At 39.3% G+C, this 24,517-nt stretch overlaps 1 protein-coding gene across 4 annotated transcripts in view; it reads left to right on the forward strand.

Moving 5' to 3' along the window:
- Positions 1 to 24,517, forward strand: part of LOC133652010 (mRNA (2'-O-methyladenosine-N(6)-)-methyltransferase-like) — a 35,239-nt gene that overhangs the window by 131 nt on the left and 10,591 nt on the right. The window contains exons 2-10 of one of the 4 annotated variants that reach the window (XM_062050340.1): positions 1,373 to 1,524; positions 1,600 to 1,724; positions 1,799 to 1,924; positions 2,006 to 2,139; positions 2,218 to 2,372; positions 17,432 to 17,579; positions 17,649 to 17,732; positions 17,804 to 17,903; positions 17,993 to 18,152. In XM_062050340.1, coding sequence (XP_061906324.1) covers positions 1,401 to 1,524; positions 1,600 to 1,724; positions 1,799 to 1,924; positions 2,006 to 2,139; positions 2,218 to 2,372; positions 17,432 to 17,579; positions 17,649 to 17,732; positions 17,804 to 17,903; positions 17,993 to 18,152 — 1,156 coding nt within the window. In that variant the 5' untranslated portion in view covers positions 1,373 to 1,400. Of the gene's footprint in view, positions 1 to 5; positions 544 to 1,358; positions 1,525 to 1,599; positions 1,725 to 1,798; positions 2,140 to 2,217; positions 2,373 to 17,431; positions 17,580 to 17,648; positions 17,733 to 17,803; positions 17,904 to 17,992; positions 18,153 to 24,517 lie in introns of those variants that run through there. The other 3 variants (XM_062050324.1, XM_062050318.1, XM_062050333.1) reach the window with 3 other exon arrangements.

Raw genomic sequence — 24,517 nt, forward strand, 5'->3', positions numbered from 1 at the left:
AGGGAAGGCGGACCAGTAGAACAGCTCTAACAGAACAGAAACGCGGCGGAAGGTTCCAGCTTTAAACTGAACCACACATATGGCTCGTGGGATGCCTGAGTTTGTCGCAAGGACTTGAAATCGTACGCGGGACGCACAGCGCTGTGGCAGGGGCGTGTCCGCCATCTTGTCTATGAAGTGGCGCCTAAAAAGCAGCTCCGGCCGTACAAGATGGCAGTTAATGACTGCACTTAAACGTTGCACGACTCCCACTTAGTGCTTTAAAGTCACGTTTGTCTCTTTCGGCTCTGCTGGGGGCTGGTTTCGACTGCCAATGATTCCGTCTCTCCCGGCAGAAATCGGGAGCTCCAGTCGCAGCCTTTTGTTGTCCTCCCCCCTTTCCCTCCTTCGCCTCCTCCTCCGTGTTTGTTTAGGGCTTCTGCCCTGCGCATGCGTGTAACCATGGCGCTCATTTCTGGAGCCGAGAAGGAAAACAAGCAAGATTGATCGAATGTATTCACTCGGCGTTTGAAATGACCACCTCTGAGCTTTCACGGAGCCATTGTGAGTGTTTGTCCACTGTGGATAGCGCTTGGAGCCGCTGTCCGCCGCTTGTTGTGACTGGCTTAGCGCAGATCTCAGTTTTACTGCCTTGATGAAGCCAACACACATAGCATTTCAACGTACGGTTACAATGGTCTATTCAATACACTATTATTACTGGTCTCTGACTATTTTTAGTCAATCGAATGCTAATTCAATAACATTGTTTGAACGCAGGTCTTCATTTACACTATTTGCCTATTCCTTCCATGCTGACAAGTCTACACAAAATGCTATGTACGTTTTTTGGAATTTGTTGATCTCACACTACACTCAGCTCACGATAAGTGTTTATGATTACTGGGCTAGTAGTTCACATATAAGTAGGTACCATCAAATCTTTGAATCATTCAATTGTCATTTGAGAAAACAAACACTAAAACGACTGCCAAAAGAACTGTAGACACCTTAATATTTATTACGTCCTATACTGTATATACTGTGTATACTGTTATACTATTTGACATTGCACTGGCACTGTATGTGACTACTGTACTTTTACTTGTACTGATACTTCTACCATAACTACTGGGACTTATTGTGCAACTTATTCTCTTGTAATTAATGTACATCAGAGCTATTCAAATTTTTGTATTTAGTGTATTAGATTCAGCAACTAGTGTTTGGAACACACTGTACGCAATATCTGAAGAGCATGGAAAAAAGCATTTCACTGTGGTGTACTCTGGATGTGACGAATAAAACCTTGAACCTTGACTTATTTTACATCTATCAATTTCAATAAACCCCTCGTTGATACAATGTTTTTACTGAAGTGTCTTCCTGGCAGATCCATGTCATTCTGACAAGCAGTTGAGATGTCCAATGACAGCCAAGGAACGGTGAAGGGGGAGGCGGCCATAGTGCATTCTCCCACTGTCTCCGCCTCCTCGCAAGGACCGCCCCTTTCACCCACCACCTCAAAACCACCTGAGCTGCCAGGTACATCTGTCTATCATCTTCCACCTCTCTGTCTTTCACCTATTTGTCTGAGTGTCCCACTTGTCTCACCTACAGATGAGCTCATTCAAGCTGGCTGGTCCAAGTGCTGGTCACGGCGGGAAAACCGACCATATTATTTCAACAGGTTTACCAATCAGAGCTTGTGGGAGGTGCCAGTGCTGGGTCAGCATGATGTCATTGTAAGTTGGAGAGGGGAAACCCTCTATTATATTTAACTGAAGATTGTCGCTTCTTATGGCTCGTGTGCTTGCAGTCTGACCCCTTAGGCCTGAATGCGGCGTCTGCAGAGGGCGGAGACAGTAACTTAGGTAATGGCCAGAGGAAGAGGCGGAGCTCCGATGAGCAGGCTGGGGCACCTAACAGTGTGAAACGGGCCAAGGTGAAAGATAAAAGAGGGGATGGTAAATTGAAATGGCATTGTGGGAATATGAGTCCTCTACAAATATGTTTGTTTTTACAGGTTGAGCCTACCACACCCATTTCTCCCAGCACCCCGGGAGTCAAACCCTGGAGCACCGCCCCTGATGATAAACAAACCCCATCGGCCACGTCGGCAACACCGAGCCCCGCCCCTGCTCCTTACAAGCCAGCGATGTAAGACATGATGCTGTTTTTTTACTTATACAGGTATGGGATTAATCCTCCCATCCCGGATTTGTTTTTATTGGACAGTATCTACTGGGATCTGGACATCCAGACCAACGCTGTGATCCGTGAGCATCCTCCTGCCAACCACTTGCCCCCCCACCCTGAGGTGGAACTTCAGAGAGCTCAGCTGGTCACCAAACTGAGACAGCACTATCACGAGCTGTGCCACCAGAGAGAAGGTACACTCACACGCACATACACAAAGTGTGTGCACTCACGGTGTTCAAATTTTTCCTTACGGATATTGGCGTCTATAAGTATTTTGAAAAGTTATACTCCTAACTTTACAATATGTAAATGATATTAATGTAACAATATCAAACGCTCACAGTATGATATCATCACAGTATTAAGGCCACGGAACAATGTTGTTGTGCTATTGTCAAAAAAGGCTTGGTAAAAATACCTTATTGTGTAAAATGACGTGGCAGGAATATTAAAGGGGAACTGCACTTTTTTTGGAATTTTGCTTATTGTTCGCAATCATTATGAAAGACATGACGACGGATGGATTTTTTTTTTAACGCGTTATAAATACTAAATACATTCGATCAAAAGTCTGCTATGGGAGCTGTTCAATTCTGCCCATAGAGCCCCTAAAAACATCCAAACTCCTTCATTAGGGTTTTATATACCGTACATGATGTAAGTATATATGTAATGTAGTAACGGGCACATTTATAATAACATTTAATATTTACCTATTTTGATCATTTTAAGGTTTGTTATTGACGTGGCAGATTGTAAACAGAGGTTACAACACCGGAAGTATATTACCCGCGGGGTTGTGGCTAAAGGATAGAGTTGCCAAATGGAAATCGTTTTCTGAGTTTTACATGCATGTTATAGAATTTTACATTACATTTTCAATGATAATAAAGTTAGTCAATTATCTACTGAAAACATTAAAAAAAATTGTGGTACATTACATGAGACTTGTGTCAAGAAGACAGCTAAAAGAGGTTGGTAGATGAGAATAAATCTAAAGGTAAAATATAGTGTAAAAATGCACCCAATTGCAGGAAATGTAGTCCTGGGGCCGTACTTATCAAGCTTCTTAGAGTGCCATTTTACACTTAAGTCCTGAGAATTTGCGAAATTTAGTCCTACTCTCAAACTTAAGAATAAAAGCTTTTTATCAACGTTCTTAAGTCTAAGAATCACTCCTACTCTCCACGATATTTAAGAGACCTTCAGAGGTGTCTTAAGTGGTTAGAAGTTGCCAGCAGGGGATGGCACTGAGGCGAGAGAGACGTGCGCGAACGTTCAGGGAACGGAACAATGTTGTTTTTTTTTTATGACGAGCAGCTGATCAAACGGTATCGTTTAGACAGAGCGGATATTATTTTTGTCACAGATTTAATACTTTTCGATTCCTTGTTGATTTCTGCATGTGTCTGCAGTGGGCTAGTATATATAGAGCCACCCACACCAGTTTCAAATTAGTTGCCTAATTAATGAATTGGAAAGAAAATGTTATGACAGTAGCGTATGTGTGTGGCCGTGAGGTGAGTGACGTCAGTGAGTGTGTGGGCGATAGAAGAGAGGGAGCGGTAGCGTGAGTGCCGGTGGGGACTAGTTTGTTTTGTATTATTTTGTAGTTTATTGTCAAAATATACACTCCCATTGTCCACTTAAATATTTCCAAGATATTTCTTTATTCTTAGACAACGGATTCCCTTCCGTGATTGGTCATTTCTATGGACACAGAAATGACGTCACCTTAAATTCCGTTTACGGCACATAGTAATGTCGTAATTCAGCTCTGAGTGTGACACTTAAGATTCAGTCCTACACTTCGCTGAAAGTGTGAGTAAGACGCTTGATAACTAACTTTTAAGTGCAGCTTTCAGCGAAGAATTTATTTACTCTTAAGTCAACTCTTAGCATACTTCTTAGGAGTAATTCTAAGAAGCTTGATAAGTACGGCCCCAGATTTTCAAAATGTTCTTTTGGGGTTTGTGTGGCAGCGCATCACGCTGTTAAAAATGTTTCTCTTTTTTTTCTCAATGCGTGGTCACATCCCTGATAGTTACAATACCGTTACATCCCTAGTAAATTATTTCCTGCAGGACTGCAATCTTATCTGTGGCGGTGTCAGATAAAACTACTTTTGTCGATAAATTACATCAATCTGCATGATTGACAATGACACATGTGCATGTAATTTTTATGGACGCTGTGTGCTTGGGCTGTGCGATTTTGAGGAAAGAAATTCCAGATTCTCTAACCCCCTCTGAAAAAACTTAAATTTTTGGGCTAAAAAGTACGAAGAGACAACAAGGGTTTTATTGCTGATGTCATCATATAGTTTGTAATGTAATAGGCCAACATAAAGGCTAAAGAAGCATCATATTTACAGACGATACTTTGTGTCATTATTGGAGATTAGTTATGAGTAGGGATGTAACCATATGAAAATTTCATATCACAGTTATTGTGACTAAAATTACCATGGTTGTTATTATTATCAAAGTATTGCTTGTATTTTACTGACGTCACGTCCGGCTCAAGTCCAGCCAATTAAATATGAGTGGTGATCAAGGTAGCTCTGTTCTCAATAGGTACTAAGCGCCAGTTAGCCTTTCTGTAGGAAAAAATGCCCTATGCTTGTTTTGTTTTCGGCTGTACAAATCGTTCATATCCTCTTGAGGTAATCAAAAAGGGCGGAATACTGCAAGCATTTACCAAACAACGACCATAAAAGCAGAACACACTCCAGTCCAATGGAGCAGAGTTGAAGAATGCCTGAGTTTGCTGTGATTACTTCATTAAAGGTTTGTTTGATATACTTTTAACAGTTATTTCTCATTTAAGTATTATCTTGATATTATTTGTATTTCTTTAACACGTTCGCTACGAGTGTTTCGAAAAGCATCAACTCGGCAAGTCTAAATAAAAGAAATACAATTTGAGCAAATCCTAAAATAGTTAAGGTTTTACCAAAGGCAACAATCATAAATATAAGCTTTCAGCCCATACACAATGTTGACATTTAGTTATATTTTGATAAAGACGGGGGAAAAGACGCTACTCATTAACTGCGCCTGCAACAGCAGTAAACATGGCGAAGATCCGAAGTTAAATGCAACCTTGCCCGAGCAAAAACGATGCATATTTATCCAGAAAAGTCTTGATACCAATTTCCTTGACCCAGCCACACACAAAAAAGTTGTAGACGTCCATGAGTTTCCAAATTTCTATCTGTTTTGTCGTGTAGAATGACATCTGGAGCACAATAGTTCGATATTCTGGGAACACGACTGACGTCTAATCCTTTATCACCTGACAAATCGTTTTTTGATAAAAGTATAGAGATCTATTCAATTGCATAGTTTGATTTTTTGCTCGTATCTTCTTTTCGCAGGAAGATTTAAGCCTCTTGTACTGAGATCATTTGTGCTGCATCTTTGCTTGTTTGACCACCACTGGTTTTCACTTCCGGGAAGAATTCACGTGACAGAATACAAACAATTTTTGAATCTGCTCAAAAAGTACTTATCCACAAATTCTGAAATATTTGAACCATGTTTTATTTAAAACAAACTATAAAATAGATTGACACACAATATACGTTCATTGGCAGAATAAATAATAAATATTGCTGTGGCTTCTTAAGAGCCACTTATTTGATAATTTAAATATCTTAATCTTCTTCCATTTTAATTTGTAAAGGTTAGAGAGTGCTTTTTTAATGATAAACAGATTTTGTGTGCGTCCCCTCCGGTTTATTTAACTTCCCGCTAGTTAACTTCCTATTGTCATTATTCCTTAAAGTATAGTTGATCACTCTGTTCTAAGAGAGCACAGTTTGTATGTTCAATGTACACAACTAATATCCGACAGTAGGAGTGTAACAATTCATTTGAACAATTCAATATTTGTGATTGACAATACAATTCAGGGACAATCTTAATTTTTTTAGAACGATAATAATCCGAAACGATTCAGTAAAATCAACCAGTGTGACTGTTGGGAAAAAAATACTATACATTGGACACTATAGGTGAAGTTTCCCATATTCCTGTTATTTCTTGGAAGTACCGTATTTTTCGGACTGTAGAGTGCACCGGTATACAATCCACTACATTTTATAAGAAAAAATATTTTCCCAATATTAGCCGCACCGGATTATAAGACACAGATATATACGTTGTGAAATGAGTTATTTACACAGATTTACATACCGGTACCTTAATTGTTTCCAAAATGTGCCTGTAACACGGCAGCAAAACAGCTTATCAAACAAAACAGGAGTCATCCTCATGGACCTACTAGCTGCAGAAGCTAGCTCTCCAATCAGTTAAACAGACTCAACTCCACAGTGACATTATTGTAAGTTAATTATACTAACACAGACACTTGTAAATTTGTTAGTATATCAGCTAATGCTAACAACGTTAGCTTCATTAAATTAGGATAGCACGTAGAAATATGCATGAACACACTCCTACAGACATCACACATGGGACGGTTTAGTAAGGAAGAATTATTTTAGTTAAATTGTTCAACTTACAAACATTGATTGTAGTTATGAATGAAGAATCCTATTGAGCAGAAACGCTATGGACCGTTTTACGTCTGGTTCAAGGCATTAAAACAGGAAGTACATTTTCAAGCCAGACTACTTGTAGTGACCAAAATCCTCCAAAAGTTTTCGCGATAGTACAAACAATAACACATTTCAGTGTCTGCTTGGGTTTATTAAACACATAACATGGCCGTTAGCGAAGAAAAATCCATAAATTAGCCACATGGTTTTATAAGCCGCAGGGTTGAAAGCATAGGAAAAAGGTAGTGGTTTATAGTCTGGAATTTGTTATGTTAAATGAATTATGGATACAAACAAGCATGTATACAATTAATGGCCAATATATTTACCGTATTTTTGGGAGTATAAGTCGCACCTGCCGAAAATGCATAATAAAGAAGGAAAAAAACATATACGTCGTTGCATTTTTGGGGGTAATTTATTAGATAAAATCCAACAGCAAGAATACACATTTGAAAGGCAATTTAAAATAAATAAAGAATAGTGAACAACAGGCTGAATAAGTGTACGTTTATATGACACATAAATAACTAACTGAGAACATGCCTGGTATGTTAACATAACATATTATGGTAAGAGTCATTCAAATAACTATAACATATAGAACATGCTATACGTTTACCAAACAATCTGTCACTCCTGATCGCTAAATCTCATGAAATCTTCTTCCTCTGTGTCGCTTCTAAATAACTCTGCAAACTCCAAAGGTAGACAATGCGCCACTTTCTCTTTTATCGGTACGTCGCTCACGTCAGAGTCATCGTCAGTTGCAGTTCCAATTATTCCAGCCTTTTTGAATCTGGACAGAATGGTTTCGGTTGTCACTGAAGCCATGCTTTGTCGATCCATCCAATGACATCCAGAAAAGTTGCATGGCGCATTCTCCCGGTTGCCGTGAAGCTGTGCTTGTGAACTTGCGGAAACTGTCTACCTTGGTTTGGAAGTCTGCTGGCAGTTTTTGGCACATGGTTGTCCTTGCTCTGGTAGAGAGGCGATTGCGTTGCATGAAGCGGTAACACCAAGAAGGTCCTCCCGCAAAGTCATTTATATTAATCTCCTTGGCGTGGAGACGCAACTGTACGGTTGAACAAGCCTCTCCCGGCAGCACGTTGTTCAAGCACCCATTTGTGAATTTGTTCCTCGAGCTGTGGCCACCTAGCTTTTAGCCCGCGATTAGCTTTTTTAGTTTTCTTCATTTCAGTAATAGTAGCCTCCGCTTTTCGCCAGTCCCTTACAAGTTTCTCGTTTACTCCAAACTTTCTTTCTGCTGCTCGATTGCCGTTTCCTGCTGCATATTTCACTACTTCCAGCTTGTAACCTGCAGTATATGATTTCCTTTTCGGTGCCCTTTTTGTTCAGCCCTTTGTTTTTATAAGTTACCGGCTATGTTGAAATGGTGGAAGTAGTACCGTACCAGGTAGCATCTTCTTTTCCCACACTGCACTTCTGCCATGACCCGCCTGCGCCGAATTTTCATTGGTTGACGTGTGTGTGATGTGTGCTGATATCCGGCTATTCTCTTACGTGAATGAGATAAATAATATTATTGGATATTTTACGGTAATGTGTTAATAATTTCACACATAAGTCGCTCCGGAGTATACGTCGCACCCCAAACTATAAAAAAAACTGCAACTTATAGTCCGAAAAATACGGTACATCTTATTTGAATAAAGTGCAACCAACACTTTAGGTTGAATTAACAAGAGGAAACCTTTGCTGTTGTGTTGCATCTTTGTCATTGTGTTGTGTCGTTTGTATTTGTTGTAACATTTGTAATTGTGCTGTAGCTGAAAGTTATGATCTTGTAATGCCCCGCAATGGAGAAGGAGAGACACAGTAAGGCAATGTGTTACTACGCTAGCAAAACCGTTCCTCGGTGTTGATCTTAAAATAACAATGCTATAGCTATAACTTGGTTATAATACAGGTTATGGAACATAAATGAAGTCTTGCTGGCGGTTTTTGGAGGCATTTTCAAAGTGATTTAGAGGCAGAATGGATTAATCCCATTAGCTGCATTGCTAACCACCTGGAACAAGCCGATTATTACAAGTTAGAACACAAAAACAAATCAGTTTGTCTTCTTGATTCTCATAAGGATTGTAAAAGGCAAAATTCCCCCCAAAAAGTATAGTTGCCCTTTAAAGCTCGCTAATGAGCTAAGGCTGGCATGCTTCTCCAGCAAATTAGTAGTATCACCGGTCCGTGACTTAAAGTGTTATCAATCACGGTTTCGCGATAATTTGAATTTAAAAACGGTAATACTAACTTTCGGGAGTTGTACCACGGTTTAGCATTTTACTGTTTATCATTACATTCCTAGTTATGAATAAGATTTTATATTTTTCCTGTTACAGAAATAAATTCATATACGGGAAACACTGACGTCTGTGTGGAGCTCGCCATATGTAGGGTTGGGCGATATGGACGAAAAAGTACATACATCTCGATATATTTTTACTTAAACTCCATATTCGATATACATCTCAATATATTTTCCGGTGAAAGTATACATATAAAGATATTCATTTTTGAGCGAGATTCACTGAAATTGAAGTGAATGACAACTGTACTGTAAACCGTCTGTGGCACTTTTATTAACCCAGTTAGTCAAGATGGGTATTGACAGCACAGAAAATAAACTGTTTCAGTAGCACAGAATTACATAACCTAAATAAAATAGAAAAATATTATTTCTACGTAAAATAAATAACGTCGCTGTGCAAATAATACAAAATGTATTAAATTCAGATAAAAAATATATTTGCAGGCACTTTTTAATTCCCAGCCGACGATGTAATGGACTGTCACACACGTATGGTTCTGGTCAGCGCCAAGTAAGTGACTTGACTTAATTGTGCGGCTATGATCTTCTTCACTTCGCCATACATTTTTGGCAGCATTTTTCATGCGAAATATGCCCGGCTTGGTAACTCGAGAACGGTTTTGATTTGGGCTTACATGGAAAACAATTCAAATTAATGTTTTATCCAGACGCATACATTTATCCAAATGTGGCCAAGTATACGCATTGTGGGTTTCCTGGACGTCGTCTACATCGTTAAAAGAAAAATCTAAAGAAGAGAATCCCTCTGCCATCTTCCACTAGTTTTTTAAATATATAAATCGACCGCTTGAATATTCCCTCTTCTCTTCTACGGCTCTCTCGTCGTCATCTGGGATGTCTGTTGGGATTTCCCTTCCTGGTTCGATGACCTGCCCTATCTTGCCTCTGACTGGCCTGTCCCTAATGTTTTGCCGTGACTCATCATAGTAAACAACCAACCAACCATGGATGTTCTTATACGTGCAAGCACGTCTTGAAAGGAGGAAAGGGAGGGGTTAAGTAGCCTATGGAGTGTTGAAAGGGAGTGGGAAGCGGGGGAGAACCAAAGAACACAACAAATAAGCAGTGTTTGGTCATTTTAATGTGAAATAAATTATATCATATTAAGATATTTTCTTAATTCATATATTGTTTGAAAATATATCGATATATCTTACGAACTCAATATATCGCCCAGCACTAGTCATATGTCTATGGAGAATATTCTCGCAGGAATGAGGAGCCGAGCTTGAAGACGTGATACTTAAAGGCCTACTGAAACCCACTACTACCGACCACGCAGTCTGATAGTTTATATATCAATGATGAAATCTTAACATTATAACACATGCCAATACGGCCGGGTTAACTTATAAAGTGACATTTTAAATTTGCCGCTAAACTTCCGGTTCGAAACGCCTCTGAGGATGACGTATGCGCGTGACGTAGACCGGCGAACACGGGTATGCCTTCCACATTGAAGCCAATACGAAAAAGCTCTGTTTTCATTTCATAATTCCACAGTATTCTGGACATCTGTGTTCGTGAATCTGTTTCAATCATGTTCATTGCATTATGGAGAAGGAAGCTGAACAAGCAAAGAAGAAAGTTGTCGGTGCGAAATGGACGTATTTTTCGAACGTAGTCAGCCACAACAGTACACAGCCGGCGCTTCTTTGTTTACATTCCCGAAAGATGCACTCGGATAACAGAGACTCTAACCAGGAGGACTTTTGACTTCGATACACAGACGCCTGTAGAGAACTGGGACAACACAGACTCTTACCAGGATTACTTTGATTTGGATGACAAAGACGCAGACGTGCTACTGTGAGTATGCAGCTTTGGCTTCTAAACATTTGATCGCTTGACCGTATGTGCGCAACTTTTTTTTGCGTATGTACGTAACTTTTTTAAAATATATAAGCTTTATGAACCTTGGGTTAGGTGAACGGTCTTTTGGGCTGAGTGATTGTGTGTGTTGATCAGGTGTTTGAATTGTATTGGCGTGTTCTATGGAGCTAGGAGCCAGCATAGGAGCTAGGAGATAGCATAACACGTACCATACCGTACGTGCGCGTCACGTACGTAACTTTTTAAAAATATATAAGCTTTATGAACCTTGGGTTAGGTGAACGGTCTTTTGGGCTGAGTGATTGTGTGTGTTGATCAGGTGTTTGAATTGTATTGGCGTGTTCTATGGAGCTAGGAGCTAGCATAGGAGCTAGGAGCTAGCATAACACGTACCGTACCGTACGTGCGCGTCACGTACGTAACTTTTAAAAAATATATAAGCTTTATGAACCTTGGGTTAGGTGAACGGTCTTTTGGGCTGAGTGATTGTGTGTGTTGATCAGGTGTTTGAATTGTATTGGCGTGTTCTATGGAGCTAGGAGCTAGCATAAGAGCTAGGAGCTAGCATAACACGTACCGTACGTGCGCGTCACGTACGTAACTTTTTAAAAATATATAAGCTTTATGAACCTTGGGTTAGGTGAACGGTCTTTTGGGCTGAGTGATTGTGTGTGTTGATCAGGTGTTTGAATTGTATTGGCGTGTTCTATGGAGCTAGGAGCCAGCATAGGAGCTAGGAGATAGCATAACACGTACCGTACCGTACGTGCGCGTCACGTACGTAACTTTTTAAAAATATATAAGCTTTATGAACCTTGGGTTAGGTGAACGGTCTTTTGGGCTGAGTGATTGTGTGTGTTGATCAGGTGTTTGAATTGTATTGGCGTGTTCTATGGAGCTAGGAGCTAGCATAGGAGCTAGCATAACACGTACCGTACCGTACGTGCGCGTCACGTACGTAACTTTTTAAAAAATATATAAGCTTTATGAACCTTGGGTTAGGTGAACGGTCTTTTGGGCTGAGTGATTGTGTGTGTTGATCAGGTGTTTGAATTGTATTGGCGTGTTCTATGGAGCTAGGAGCTAGCATAGGAGCTAGGAGCTAGCATAACACGTACCGTACCGTACGTGCGCGTCACGTACGTAACTTTTTAAAAATATATACCGGTAAGCTTTATGAACCTTGGGTTAGGTGAACGGTCTTTTGGGCTGAGTGATTGTGTGTGTTGATCAGGTGTTTGAATTGTATTGGCGTGTTCTATGGAGCTAGGAGCTAGCAGAGGAGCTAGGAGCTAGCATAACAAACACGCAGGTGTTTTTATGCAGGATTAATTGGTGGCATATTAAATATAAGCCTGGTTGTGTTGTGGCTAATAGAGTATATATATGTCTTGTGTTTATTTACTGTTGTAGTCATTCCCAGCTGAATATCAGGTCACCCCCGGCTCTCACAGCATCTTCCCTATCTGAATAGCTTCAACTCCCCACTAGTCCTTCACTTGCACTTTACTCATCCACAAATCTTTCATCCTCGCTCAAATTAATGGGGAAATTGTCGCTTTCTCGGTCCGAATCTCTCTCACTTCATGCGGCCATCATTGTAAACAATAGGGAACTTTGCGTATATGTTCAACTGACTACGTCACGCTACTTCCGGTAGGGGCAAGCCTTTTTTTTATCAGATACCAAAAGTTGCAATCTTTATCGTCGTTGTTCTATACTAAATCCTTTCAGCAAAAATATGGCAATATCGCGAAATGATCAAGTATGACACATAGAATAGATCTGCTATCCCCGTTTAAATAAAAAAAAATCATTTCAGTAGGCCTTTAAGCAAAACTGGAGACAGAAAGTGACATTTTGTGTCACACAAGTCTTAAAAGACTTAAAAGATTTTTTGTCTAATTTTCCATACATGCAAAACCTAAAAATCAAGATACTGCATTGATGTGCATGAACATGGAGGATTCTTAACAGGTAGCACCAAAATGTATTCGTATTGGGGAGCCCCATTATATGTAAGTATGAGAAACACTGACTTAGTAAAATGTCTTCCTGTTGTGCCAACTTACTTTGCAATTAATTTAAACAGTCTTTTGTTTGGACACCTGTATAGCTTGCAAGCAAGTTTATACATGTAATAACTTTGCATAGTTAAACACTAGTTGTACCATCTGACATGAAAATTAGGGGTGTAACGATAAAGATTCAAGAATATTGATCTGTGCTCGGCTAGTTGCTGTGCCGTAAGATATTATCGATCTAACATAGTTTTAAAAGGTAATTAATCTATTTTATCGATACTAGAAAAGAAAACATTGGCTTTTCGAACGACAGGCTTTATATAAAGTTGTTTTTATCAGTTTTAAATAAATAAACATGTTAAACATTATGCAAAATATCCATGATGGCACTCCCCAGAGGGCGACGTTGCGGAGGTCCACGGGTCGACCTTGTGCTTTTACGTCTTTTCCTCAACGTCTTGTGCGGAGCTCGAAGGACATACTCTGAAAAGGTGATGATCGGGCGACCTCAATAAAGCTGAGAGAGCGCAGCAATTTCTGACTTTTTGACCCAGCTATGCTCGAGTCTATGTTAACCAGACGCTCGGACAGCTGCAGACCGGGGAAAACGGACAACGACAAGCTGAAACGAACGTGCGGCAGGGGTGGGGGGCTCACCATAGACTCTGGCACATGGTTGGCAAAGGAAGCCTAACTCTTTTGGTTATATTACTGGAACATTTTCAGTGTCTGGTAAATAAGATGGACAAACTTCAACTTCAGCGGCAAAACTTAAGGAGAAGGAACGACTGCCCTCATTAAACAAGCATTGTGCACCATCCGTAAGATGATTTTAAACTCCTGCTCTAAAAGTGTGAACAATCTGATTTTTAGAACTGCAATGCATTATTGCGCGTATCTTGTACATTCCCCCCTTCCGCTACGAAGCTGCACTGAAGGAAATACATGACATGACCACTGGGCATGAAAATATGTATCCAGATTCCACTGTAATTAACTTGGGTAATTTTAACAACTGTAATCTACTGTAATTCACTTACAAGAAATAACAGGAATGTACAAAACTTTACATACAGTATTCAGAATGTATTTCAGTGACACTGGTAGAATTTTGGTTAAAAAGTTACTAAATTGATATCAACTCACTGATTCATTTCGGATCGTATCGTTCTAAATCAACTAATATCATCCCTGAATCGTATTGGCAACCTTAAATTATGAATCAAAACATTGTTAAAATGAATCGTTACACCCCTAATGAAAAGTGTACAATGTGCATATAACATATAATATGCCCTTTTTATCCTTAGTTGAAAGAGATCTAAAAACATTGTCACTCTGTCATAAAAGCCAGTTATGGTCTTAAAGATCAGGGGTTCTTAATGTTTTTGACCTCAGGGCCCAACTTTTCCACTACAGAGGGGCCCTGGGCCCACTTAAATATTAACACTTAATTAATAATCGTACCCTAGATTTTAAACTTATTCAATAATTATATCTAACCTATATAGATTTGGTGCTACTTGGTAGATAATGGCAGACTTTTCCTCTAGGGTCCAAGATACCTGTGGCAGTGGGGGCGTGGTCAATATGACGTCACCACATTATATGCTATGCTGTAGGGCTGCAGCTATCGAATATTTTAGTAATCGAGTATTCTATCGAATATCTCGATCGATTGAGTAATCGAATAAATCATTTTTGCTTAATTTTTAATTTAATTTTTTGTCCTGTCCAGCTTCTCAGGCAAATCATATTGTTGATGTAGATGCCCATATCGGCTATGCAAATTTACTCTACAAAAGAGAAGTGTGGGATACTTCTCTTGTTGCCTTATTTGTATTTTGACTTTATTAAATGGATTTATATTATTATTTGGTGCAGCCGGGCCGGAGCAATATTTTTGCTTAATCAAGGTTTAATTATATATGCTAAGATGTGCCCTCAATTATTGCGTTTGGCCTAATTGTCTTATTTCCTAAACGCCTGTTTTCATTATTGAAGGCTGACACGCACAGCTGAAATGCGTCCGTGGTTGATTGTGCCAATTTGTGTGTGCTAATAAAAACAGGTGCGCTCACAGCCCTGTGTGGTGTGACCGCATAAACGAAGTTCTTGTCTGTCGTGCGTTTTTGATGATTATTGCATGGTGCCGTTTAAATGGTGGTCTCTCCACGCAAATCCGCTGAGCTGTTTTCAACCTGCCAACAATACATAAACAATATAAAAAGACAAACCACTTAATAATGACAACAACCGTTTTAAATTTTAAGAATGCATTACAATTCATTGCATTCTTTGCATGCAAAATAGTAATCAATGTTCATTTTGCCATCATAACATGTTTGAGATGAAAACACATATATATAAAATTAGTTCAAAATTAATAATCCCTGAGAAAGTTAAAATAAAACTATATTCTTAGTATCAAAAATAAAACAATAAGAACAGTTTTCATTATATCAAACATAAAAAGTGGATTATGTAGTGCCTTTAATACTGCATTTGAAATGTGCAACCAGTGGTGAGTCACCACCAAGCAAAAACCAAAAAAAATGTACTGCCCGTCCGAGCGCCCACTGGCAGAAATGTAGATTGGCGCCTATGCTATAGAGACTATAGTGTGTGCAAGCTATCCAAGTAGCATGTGGCTGCATGACTTGAATAACCCGAATAACTTTGCACGACTACTTTCGCGTGGTTACTAATGAAAGGCTAATTGAAGACGACAGCGCAGTTGTCAACACCTTTTGGCGGCATTTGATGACTTTGCGGGAGTGAAAGAACACATCATGGTTATCATAATGAATAACATTTATTTTACTAACACAACTTTTGCGTTTACATTTGATAATAGATGACTTACCTCGCCTCTAGACGTCCCTCAATCAGATACTTTCTCGACAGATGCTGCAGCATCGAACTTGTGCTATTGTGGTATGCGAGCTACACTTAGCAATGTTTGCATATGACTGCGATTTCCTTCGATTTTAGTGTGAAGTGTTCCCACACCTTAGACAACTTTTGTCGCTTCTTAATTCCCTCGTTTTGCTATGGCTCTTGTCCACTGCTTTCTGCGGCGTCTGCCATTGCGAGTTATGTCGGCGAAAAAGTTTACTAAACACAAGCATATTTAAAGGAGCGGTGTTGTGCAGTGCAGGGGGCGTATGATCTGACGTAAACACGCTGTGCAATACCTAAACAGTCCGTGCGAAACGTGAGTTTTGACTACTAAACGAGGCAAAATGCCGTAAAAAACAAACAAAAACTTGACGCCTCGAGGCAGCAAAAATTCCTCGAATATATTTTGTAATCGAATTACTCGAGTTACCCGAGGAATCGTTTCAGCTCTACTATGATGCATATATTTTCTTTAAAAAGGCAAACCAAATGTATATATATACATTTAAAACAATTACTGATTATAGTATTAACATATCTTTTCCTAAATATAATGTTGCTCTATTTTTCCATTGTTTCTGCTTATTTTAAAATGTATTTTTATTTAGAGATTTCTCCAATCTTTTTTTGTCACTCTTTCCATATTAAAATGACTGGAAACATATCTAGCATCTATTTCTAATGTTATTGTAGACTGTACTTATGTTTAGAGACTCTTTACTTCTGTCGCTTCATGTCTGCGACGAAAGCGAGCTGCAGAGAGCCTGACGTCACACTTACCTCACGCTGCTAAGAACATTCCTCTCCTTAAAAGCCGCCAGTGTCATCTCCGATCCAGACAACCCTGTGCGTATGGCTTACGTCATCTCAACAACCGGTTTCGGCAGCACTCTTATGGTGATAAATGTACGTCAATATAGTAGTGCGCAACCTGCCGGTGTTAATGTGTATGTTTGTGTGTCATGATGTTCATTTTCCCATGGTCTGTGAACACACAGTGTTGGCGAAGAATGAGAAAGTGTTAAGGGTCTAGGAGTGAAACACTGAGGCGGACATGTGTGCACAGAGGGAATACTTGTTGGAATTAAGCCTGTTGTTAGCACTAAATTGGCAATAAAAGCTAAAAATACCGTCAGACTGTTTGTTTGCTTCTGGATGCTAAAATACGTTGTATATCTTTATTTTGTTTTGACGTACAAAACCCTCATTTTTAAAGTGGGGCATCTAATATGTTGCAGTGGTGCACCGCCACAATCAAATACATAAATACATCAAGGGTAAACACTGGATGCATCTTTATTCTTAACACAGCTCATATGCAGCTAGTCTGTCAGAAAATAACAGTACATGGCAGGAGGGGTCAGTGTTTCCAATTCAGCAACACACAATTAGTTTTTAAATATGTGTTTTTATCCTTTTTACAAAAATTACATACACATGCGCCATGGACAATTATGCAGTTTAGACAATGACTGCATCCAAATCTCAAAATGTTGTTGACTCACTTGCTGCATACCTGACATTAATTGGTTTTCCAAATGTTGGTGAAAGGGAAAGTCACGTCTGTGTCTGTGACAGGTATTGATCCGCCCCGAGAGTCGTTTAACCGTTGGCTGCTGGAGAGAAAAGTAATTGATAAAGGTCTTGACCCCTTGTTGCCGAGTGACTGTGAACCCATCATATCTCCGTCCATGTTCAGAGAGGTCATGAACGACATTCCTATCAGGTATGTGTATCATAGTATGTGATTATGATAATAATGGTGATGATAGTGATGATTTCTTGTGTCTGGCAGGTTGTCTCGTATCAAGTACAAGGAAGAGGCAAGGAAGCTGTTGTTTAAATACGCTGAAGCTGCCAAGAAGATGATCGACTCCAGGTAGGCCGCTGTGAGTCAATCAGCCACTGGAGCTGACAGGAGGCTAACAATTTGATATTTGACCTTCATAGGAACGCCAGCCCAGAGAGCAGAAAGGTGGTGAAGTGGAACGCAGAAGACACCATGAGTTGGCTGCGCCGGGATCACTCTGCCAGCAAAGAGGACTACATGGTAAACTTTGACCCTCTACACTTTCTGCTAAGGTCCCTGTTGCTTTAGTGACTTCCACACCTGACTTGTGGTCATGTGACTGTGCACAGGACCGCCTGGAGCACCTGAGGCAACAGTGTGGTCCTCATGTAACCGCTGTCGCCAAAGACTCAGTGGAGGGTATCTGCTCCAAAATCTACCAGTTGTCCTCAGAGTACAGTCGTCGCCTGAGACACACACACCTGAGTCTGCTGCCGGACCCACCCACAGGTAGACACTCACACACATTAATAGAGTATACTTATGTAATGACTGAGGGCATACTTGCACTACTAGGCACATCAAATTATTTAAAAGCTGCACATAAAAATGATTAAAATCTTTGAAATTAATATAAAAATAGTAAAGGTATAATCTTTAATATTCCTTAAAACAAACCTTTAGCTATGCTCAAATCCTCAGCTAGTAACAATAACACAAAATATACAATCAAGTCCCTGGATTGCTAGTTTGCATCAAAACAGTTGTTTTTCTCACTACAATAGGGCACAACCATCCTTGCCCAGGCACACCCTCCTGGTTTTTGGAGTATAAATATTTGGGGTTTTGGCATCAGCCACCGGACTAGATCTGAACAATCTAAGTCAATGAGTACAAACTAATGAAGCCTACTCGTATGAGCAGCGAAACGTCTTCTAAAACAAAACAAACAGTCCAGTTGCAATTGATTGAATGCCCTGAGATGACAATGCCATGGATAAATGAGAACATTCATATACATCTTTCTAAACATTTTGGGTTGGATACCCTAAATAGTGCGGGAATACAAAAGTTTGGCGTGTAAGGTTGCAGACTACCGCAACCACCTCAGGTTTAACCTGAGATGTAGACAAAATGGCCTCATGCCCACAAGCCTACGCCTTTTTTCTACCATTAAAGGCCACAGGACAGACACAATCCTGTTGAAAGCGCAAAAACAACTCTTGAATGAGAGAGTAAGACAAGTCAATTTTACAATTGAAAGCCTCAGAGTAAAATCTGATGAATTCCTACTCAAATTGCAAAATATCTTGCCTGAAGAGGTCTGGGAAAAGGTGACACATTTCACAATCAAAGCCCAACTTGGACAACTCAACAGAACCAAAGCAAGACAAACAATTAATGTAAAAAATTACAACTTAGTAAGAACACCTCCACACTGCAAGCACTCATTTGTAGGCAAAACACTGGTAACTCAACTGATAATGAATCACACAATAGATGGGTAAAGAATTTCTCCAGCAGAAATCTTACCCAATCAGAAAAAGCTGTATTGGCGAAAGGGTTGAACTTTGCCATCACTCCACATCAGGTTCCAACAGTTGGTTTTCTCCATTCTCAACTGCATCCATTTCTCGCACGTTGTTAATTTAATAGAATCACGTAAATTGCAACTCGCCACGGTGCTGTCATGAACGTGTGTTGCGCCAAGTGATGCAGAGGCTTGAGTCAAACAGACCAGATTGCTGGCGACAATCCTCCTGACGCAAGACGCCGGGAAAGGAGGACAAAATTTGTGATTTCCCTGCAAAAACAGTAAGATTAACAGATATGCTTCACACACTCCTCGTGCTGGAATTTGTGTGAGCGCGGCTCCTACCCCTCCTCACTCTGTACGTAGAGGAGGAGGCAGGGAAGCACCAAGCGCAGACAGAATGAGCAGAGACTTCTGCGTCAACACATTAAGGATTACATACATCAATGTGTCAGTATTGTGTCAAATACAAACCTTTTTCTAGGCTTGGGAGATATGGCCTATAAATAAAATCTCAGATTTTTTTCACAAAAAATGTGATTTACGATATTTTTTTTCAATTTTTTTATTTTTTTTTCTCCCTGCCTTTTAAGGAAACCAATGAATACAATTTACAGAGGTAATTCGAAATATGTTTTGCTTTTAATAGATCAAAAAGTAGTCATTTGTAATGTCACTGCATCTTACTTGTAGCAAAATTCAAATTGGTAATATGTTATTTTTAGACCAGATATAAATGCAATACTTTTCAAATAACTACATTAAGAGCTTCAGGCAATGCTTCTGCTTGAGTAAAATACTTCTGTAAACAAAAATGCAGCATTTGTACATTGCAGGCAAATAAATAATATACAATATTGAAATTAATAGTGTAAACTTAAAGCTTCTTTACACATTGCATGCAAATAAAACAACTCCAGTAAATCAATAAAGATACCAATAATCATTAAATAGTAATGAAAATCAATCAGATCTATAAAGTGCAAACTGTTTTAAATAAAATACTACTGTAAATAAAAAAATAGTATTGTACATTGTATGCAAATAAATAATCAAGGAAAACATTGAGATGACGCTGTTGTTCTAGTAAGTAAAAACACTGAAGTATCATGGGTTCTTTGTTAGTGTGTATTGATGTTAGACAATGTTCACTTCATTGCACATGATATATATTGCTATACTGACGATTAAATGCGTTAGAATTCCACCAGAGTTTTGCAGCAGCACACACGTGTGCGTACAAGCTGTCTGGTTTGGATGTGCAGTGCGACTGCTCTAGTGATTGCTCTGTGCATGTTTCTCTTTAATCAAACTGTACATGGTACCCTGTGTAAATTATATCACCAAAGTGTGCTGCTGCTTAGGTTGAGTTGTTACTACGGTCTTGTTCGCCTTGTAAAGATTTGCATTTCCCCCACTCGGCTCGATGCTGTTTCAGACGCTGGAATAAGTTTGTTGTGCTGCTGCCTTTTTTAAAGAAACTCTGCAGCATGCAGTCATTTGTTCCACACCTGTTGCCGAAATTCTAAAGCAGTGAAAACACTTCTCGTTTCTTTGGAACAAGCGTCTCGCTCTCATTAGCATTAGCCATGTTTTGCTAGGCTTTTGGATTTCCGCTAAGGATGTAAGGGGCCTCATGGGGGGCCAAAAAAATATGCCGGCGCAAGAGGAGGAAAAACATAGATATTTTATTTTTTAAATTGTCTGTAACAAAAAACTTGAATTTATTGATAAAATCGATATAACGCCTACCTCTTCTAAAATATACTGCTATAATTTGCAAAACCGGTTTACCGCCCAGTCCTAATTATTATAGGCGTACACAAATTTAGTGGCTCTAATTTAGCCATGGACTTTCAAACTCAGCTTGAAATAATTTTAGGCATATACTTACTAACAAAAAGATGACTAATTAATTCATAAATAATTGTTTACACTGTAACTATGCCGCTCATTCGGCTGCTACAAAAATGAATGTAGCTATTAAACTTTTTTCTATTTAAAAGCAAGGACAGGCAAAGGGCTGTAAACAAATTATATTATTAATGTAAAAATCAGACAGTTAAAATAGCAGCAATAACAACAAACACCTAAACTATCTAACTTGTTAAAAAAAGAAACAATAATTTTAGGATAATGTGTTTAAAAAGCTGCCCATTGGTATATTATTGATTATTAACTATTGGCATTTTAGTAATCTAATAGACTCAATGTATAGAATTATGTAATTGATTAATTCTTATCAATTTAGCTATGTGATAGACAACGTTCCCTCTAAGGTGCGTGCCTGCGCAATTGCGCACTGCTCACGCGTCCTCTGCGCACAGCAAATTAATGCCGTGCAGAAAATCAAAAATCCCATCTGAACTCTAAACGAAATAAACACATCACAATTTATTCTGTATGATTTTGCAATGAGACTCTGTGAGTGACAGGTGACAAAAAGAGTGGCCTCAATGAATAAAACGATCTTTGTCAACACAGTTCAATTATCGTCTGTCGAGACACTTTACGGACAGGAATTCCATCAATCACTTTATTGAGCAAAAACCACACCAAAAACATGAGTAAAAAAACTTTTATCTAGAAAAACTGGTACTTTTCTGCCATACAAACCAGGCTTAAAGGCCTACTGAAACCCACTACTACCGACCACGCAGTCTGATAGTTTATATATCAATGATGAAATCTTAACATTGAAACACATGCCAATACGGCCGGGTTAACTTATAAAGTGCAATTTTAAAATTCCCGCCACACTTCCGGTTGAAAAACTCCTTTGGATATGATTTATGCGCGTGACGTCACAAAATCCACGGAAGTGGTTGGACCCCATCGAACCCGATACAGAAACCTCTTGTTTTCTTCGACAAATTTCCACAGTATTCTGGACATCTGTGTTGGTGAATCTTTTGCAATTTGTTTAATGAACAATAGAGGCTGCAAAGAAGAACGTTGTATTAGCGGCTAAGTACAATACTTACAGCAACACAACAAGGACTACTTACTACGCCTAGCCGATGCTTGCCGCCAAACCCACGGATGAAGTCCTTCGTCGCGCCGTCGATCGCTGGAACGCAGGTGAGCACGGCTGTTGATGGGAAGATGAGGGCTGGCTGGCGTAGGTGGAGCGCTAATGTTTTTATCATAGTTCTGTGAGGTCCGGTTGCTAAGTTGCTAAATTAGCCTTAGCGTCGTTAGCAACAGCATTGTTAAGCCTTACCAGGCTGAGAATTTTTAACCGTGTAGTTACATGTACGTGGTTTAATAGTATTGTTGATCTTCTGTCTATCCTTCCAGTCAGGGGTTTATTTCTTTTGTTTCTATCTTCATTTGAGAACGATGCTATCACGTTAGCTCATTAGCTAAGTGTGTCACCGATGTATTGTCGTGGAGATAAAAGTCACTTTAAATGTCCATTTCGCGTTCTCGACTCTCATTTTCAAGAGGATATAGTATCCGAGGTGGTTTAAAATACAAATCCGTGATCTACAATAGAAAAAGGTGAGAGTGTGGAATCCAATGAGCCAGCTTGTACCTAAGTTACGGTCAGAGCGAAAAAAGATACGTCCATCACTGCCTCTCCAGTCCTTCACTGTAACGTTCCTCATCTACGAATCTCTCATCCTCGCTCAAATTAATGGGGTAATCGTCGCTTTGTCGCTCCGAATCTCTCGCTCCATTGTAAACAACGGGGAATTGTGAGGAATACTAGCTCCTGTGACGCCACGCTACTTCCGGTACAGGCAAGGCTTTTTTTTATCAGTGAGCAAAAGTTGCGAACTTTATCGTCGATTTTCTCTACTAAATCCTTTCAGCAAAAATATGGCAATATCGCGAAATGATCAAGTATGACACATAGAATGGATCTGCTATTCCCGTTTAAATAAAAAAAATTCATTTCAGTAGGCCTTTAAACCAACTTAATTGGTTTAACTTAATCCGTCATATCAACAGAAGCCGCTTGCTCTGTCTCACCTGCACCAACACACACACTCATGGCACTTAGCCAGTGCTGCGTTTATGGCCACACAAAAAGTCGGACTACCCCAACGCAACACAATGTGTAAATGCCAGGTTGTAACACTCGGACTCCTCAATCAGATGTGTGCTTATTTTACTGCCATTTATTAAGGATGTTAATCTAAGGGTATTATTCATGAAATGTTGTCACTAGATTTCATAAATGCTAATAAAAAGATGTATTTTACAGACAGAAAGTTACAGGAACTAAATGTAATCTCTGAAAGGGGTAACATTTCTTTTAAAGGCAGGACCCACAGCCAGACATACAATACTAGCACATAGGTCATGAAAAACATGTTTTTTTTGTTATTGTCATTGTAAAGGGGCAAAATCACTTATATCAGAAAATAATTTTAATAAAACATTTAAATTGTTATGATGTCAGGTTTGGGACAGGTGTGAGGCTGGTGTGGCCACAGTGTGCAAGTCTGATGTTGCTCACATGTGCTCCACTGTATGCTCAGGGAGTTTGTGCGTTTGCTCACACACATGAAAAATTAGAGGGAACATTGGTGATAGATTGTATGTGTAATCTTAATTGGCGCATTGTTGCTCTGTGTTCGTGTGATTGATTGTTAGTGCCTTTTTCTATTGCACTGCAAATTAATATTGCTTAAAAACATACTTGAATTGATTTCAACAAAGTTTAGCTGGGGGACTTTGGCTAAAATGATAGTTAAAAAATGTTCTCACACAACTACGCCTGATATTCGTTAGCGAGCTAGCAAGGTAACAAGCTAAGTATCTTACCAAGTTGAGATCGCATCCTCCAGATGTCCGACATTCTTCTGCTTTAAATGCTCCCGTATCAAAGTTGTAGTGTTTTAAAAACAGGACCTGCTTTGCAAAATTAGCTAGGTATTCATATTTTTGACATAAGAGGAAATGTTCCCACGCTTAACATGTTTTCACCCGCAATTTTGTTTGATTAGCTGCTCTGACTCACGTCCTTCTGGATTAACACAAGTAATGATGTCACCGACTATTGTCAACAAATTAATTTATCAGCGACATATTTTATTCTGGACAATGTCGACGAATCGTTGCACCCCTATTCTACTTGTTATTTTACTCTTAATACAGTAGCTGATTTTCTGCTATAACATGTTTCTATCTACACTTCTAGTAAAAGGTTCTGTTGTTTGGATTACATTAGTCTTGGGTTATACTACAAATGTGGGTATAGATCCAATACCAAGTAGTTACAGGGTACTTATTTGTCATACCTATTCTGATACTGATGTTTCAAGTTTTCAACATCATTGAATGATTACACTTTTAATCACAATTATAATACGACAAAATCACTGGATGG

This window comes from Entelurus aequoreus, linkage group LG01, assembly GCF_033978785.1.
Source record: "Entelurus aequoreus isolate RoL-2023_Sb linkage group LG01, RoL_Eaeq_v1.1, whole genome shotgun sequence".
Taxonomy (NCBI): domain Eukaryota; kingdom Metazoa; phylum Chordata; class Actinopteri; order Syngnathiformes; family Syngnathidae; genus Entelurus; species Entelurus aequoreus.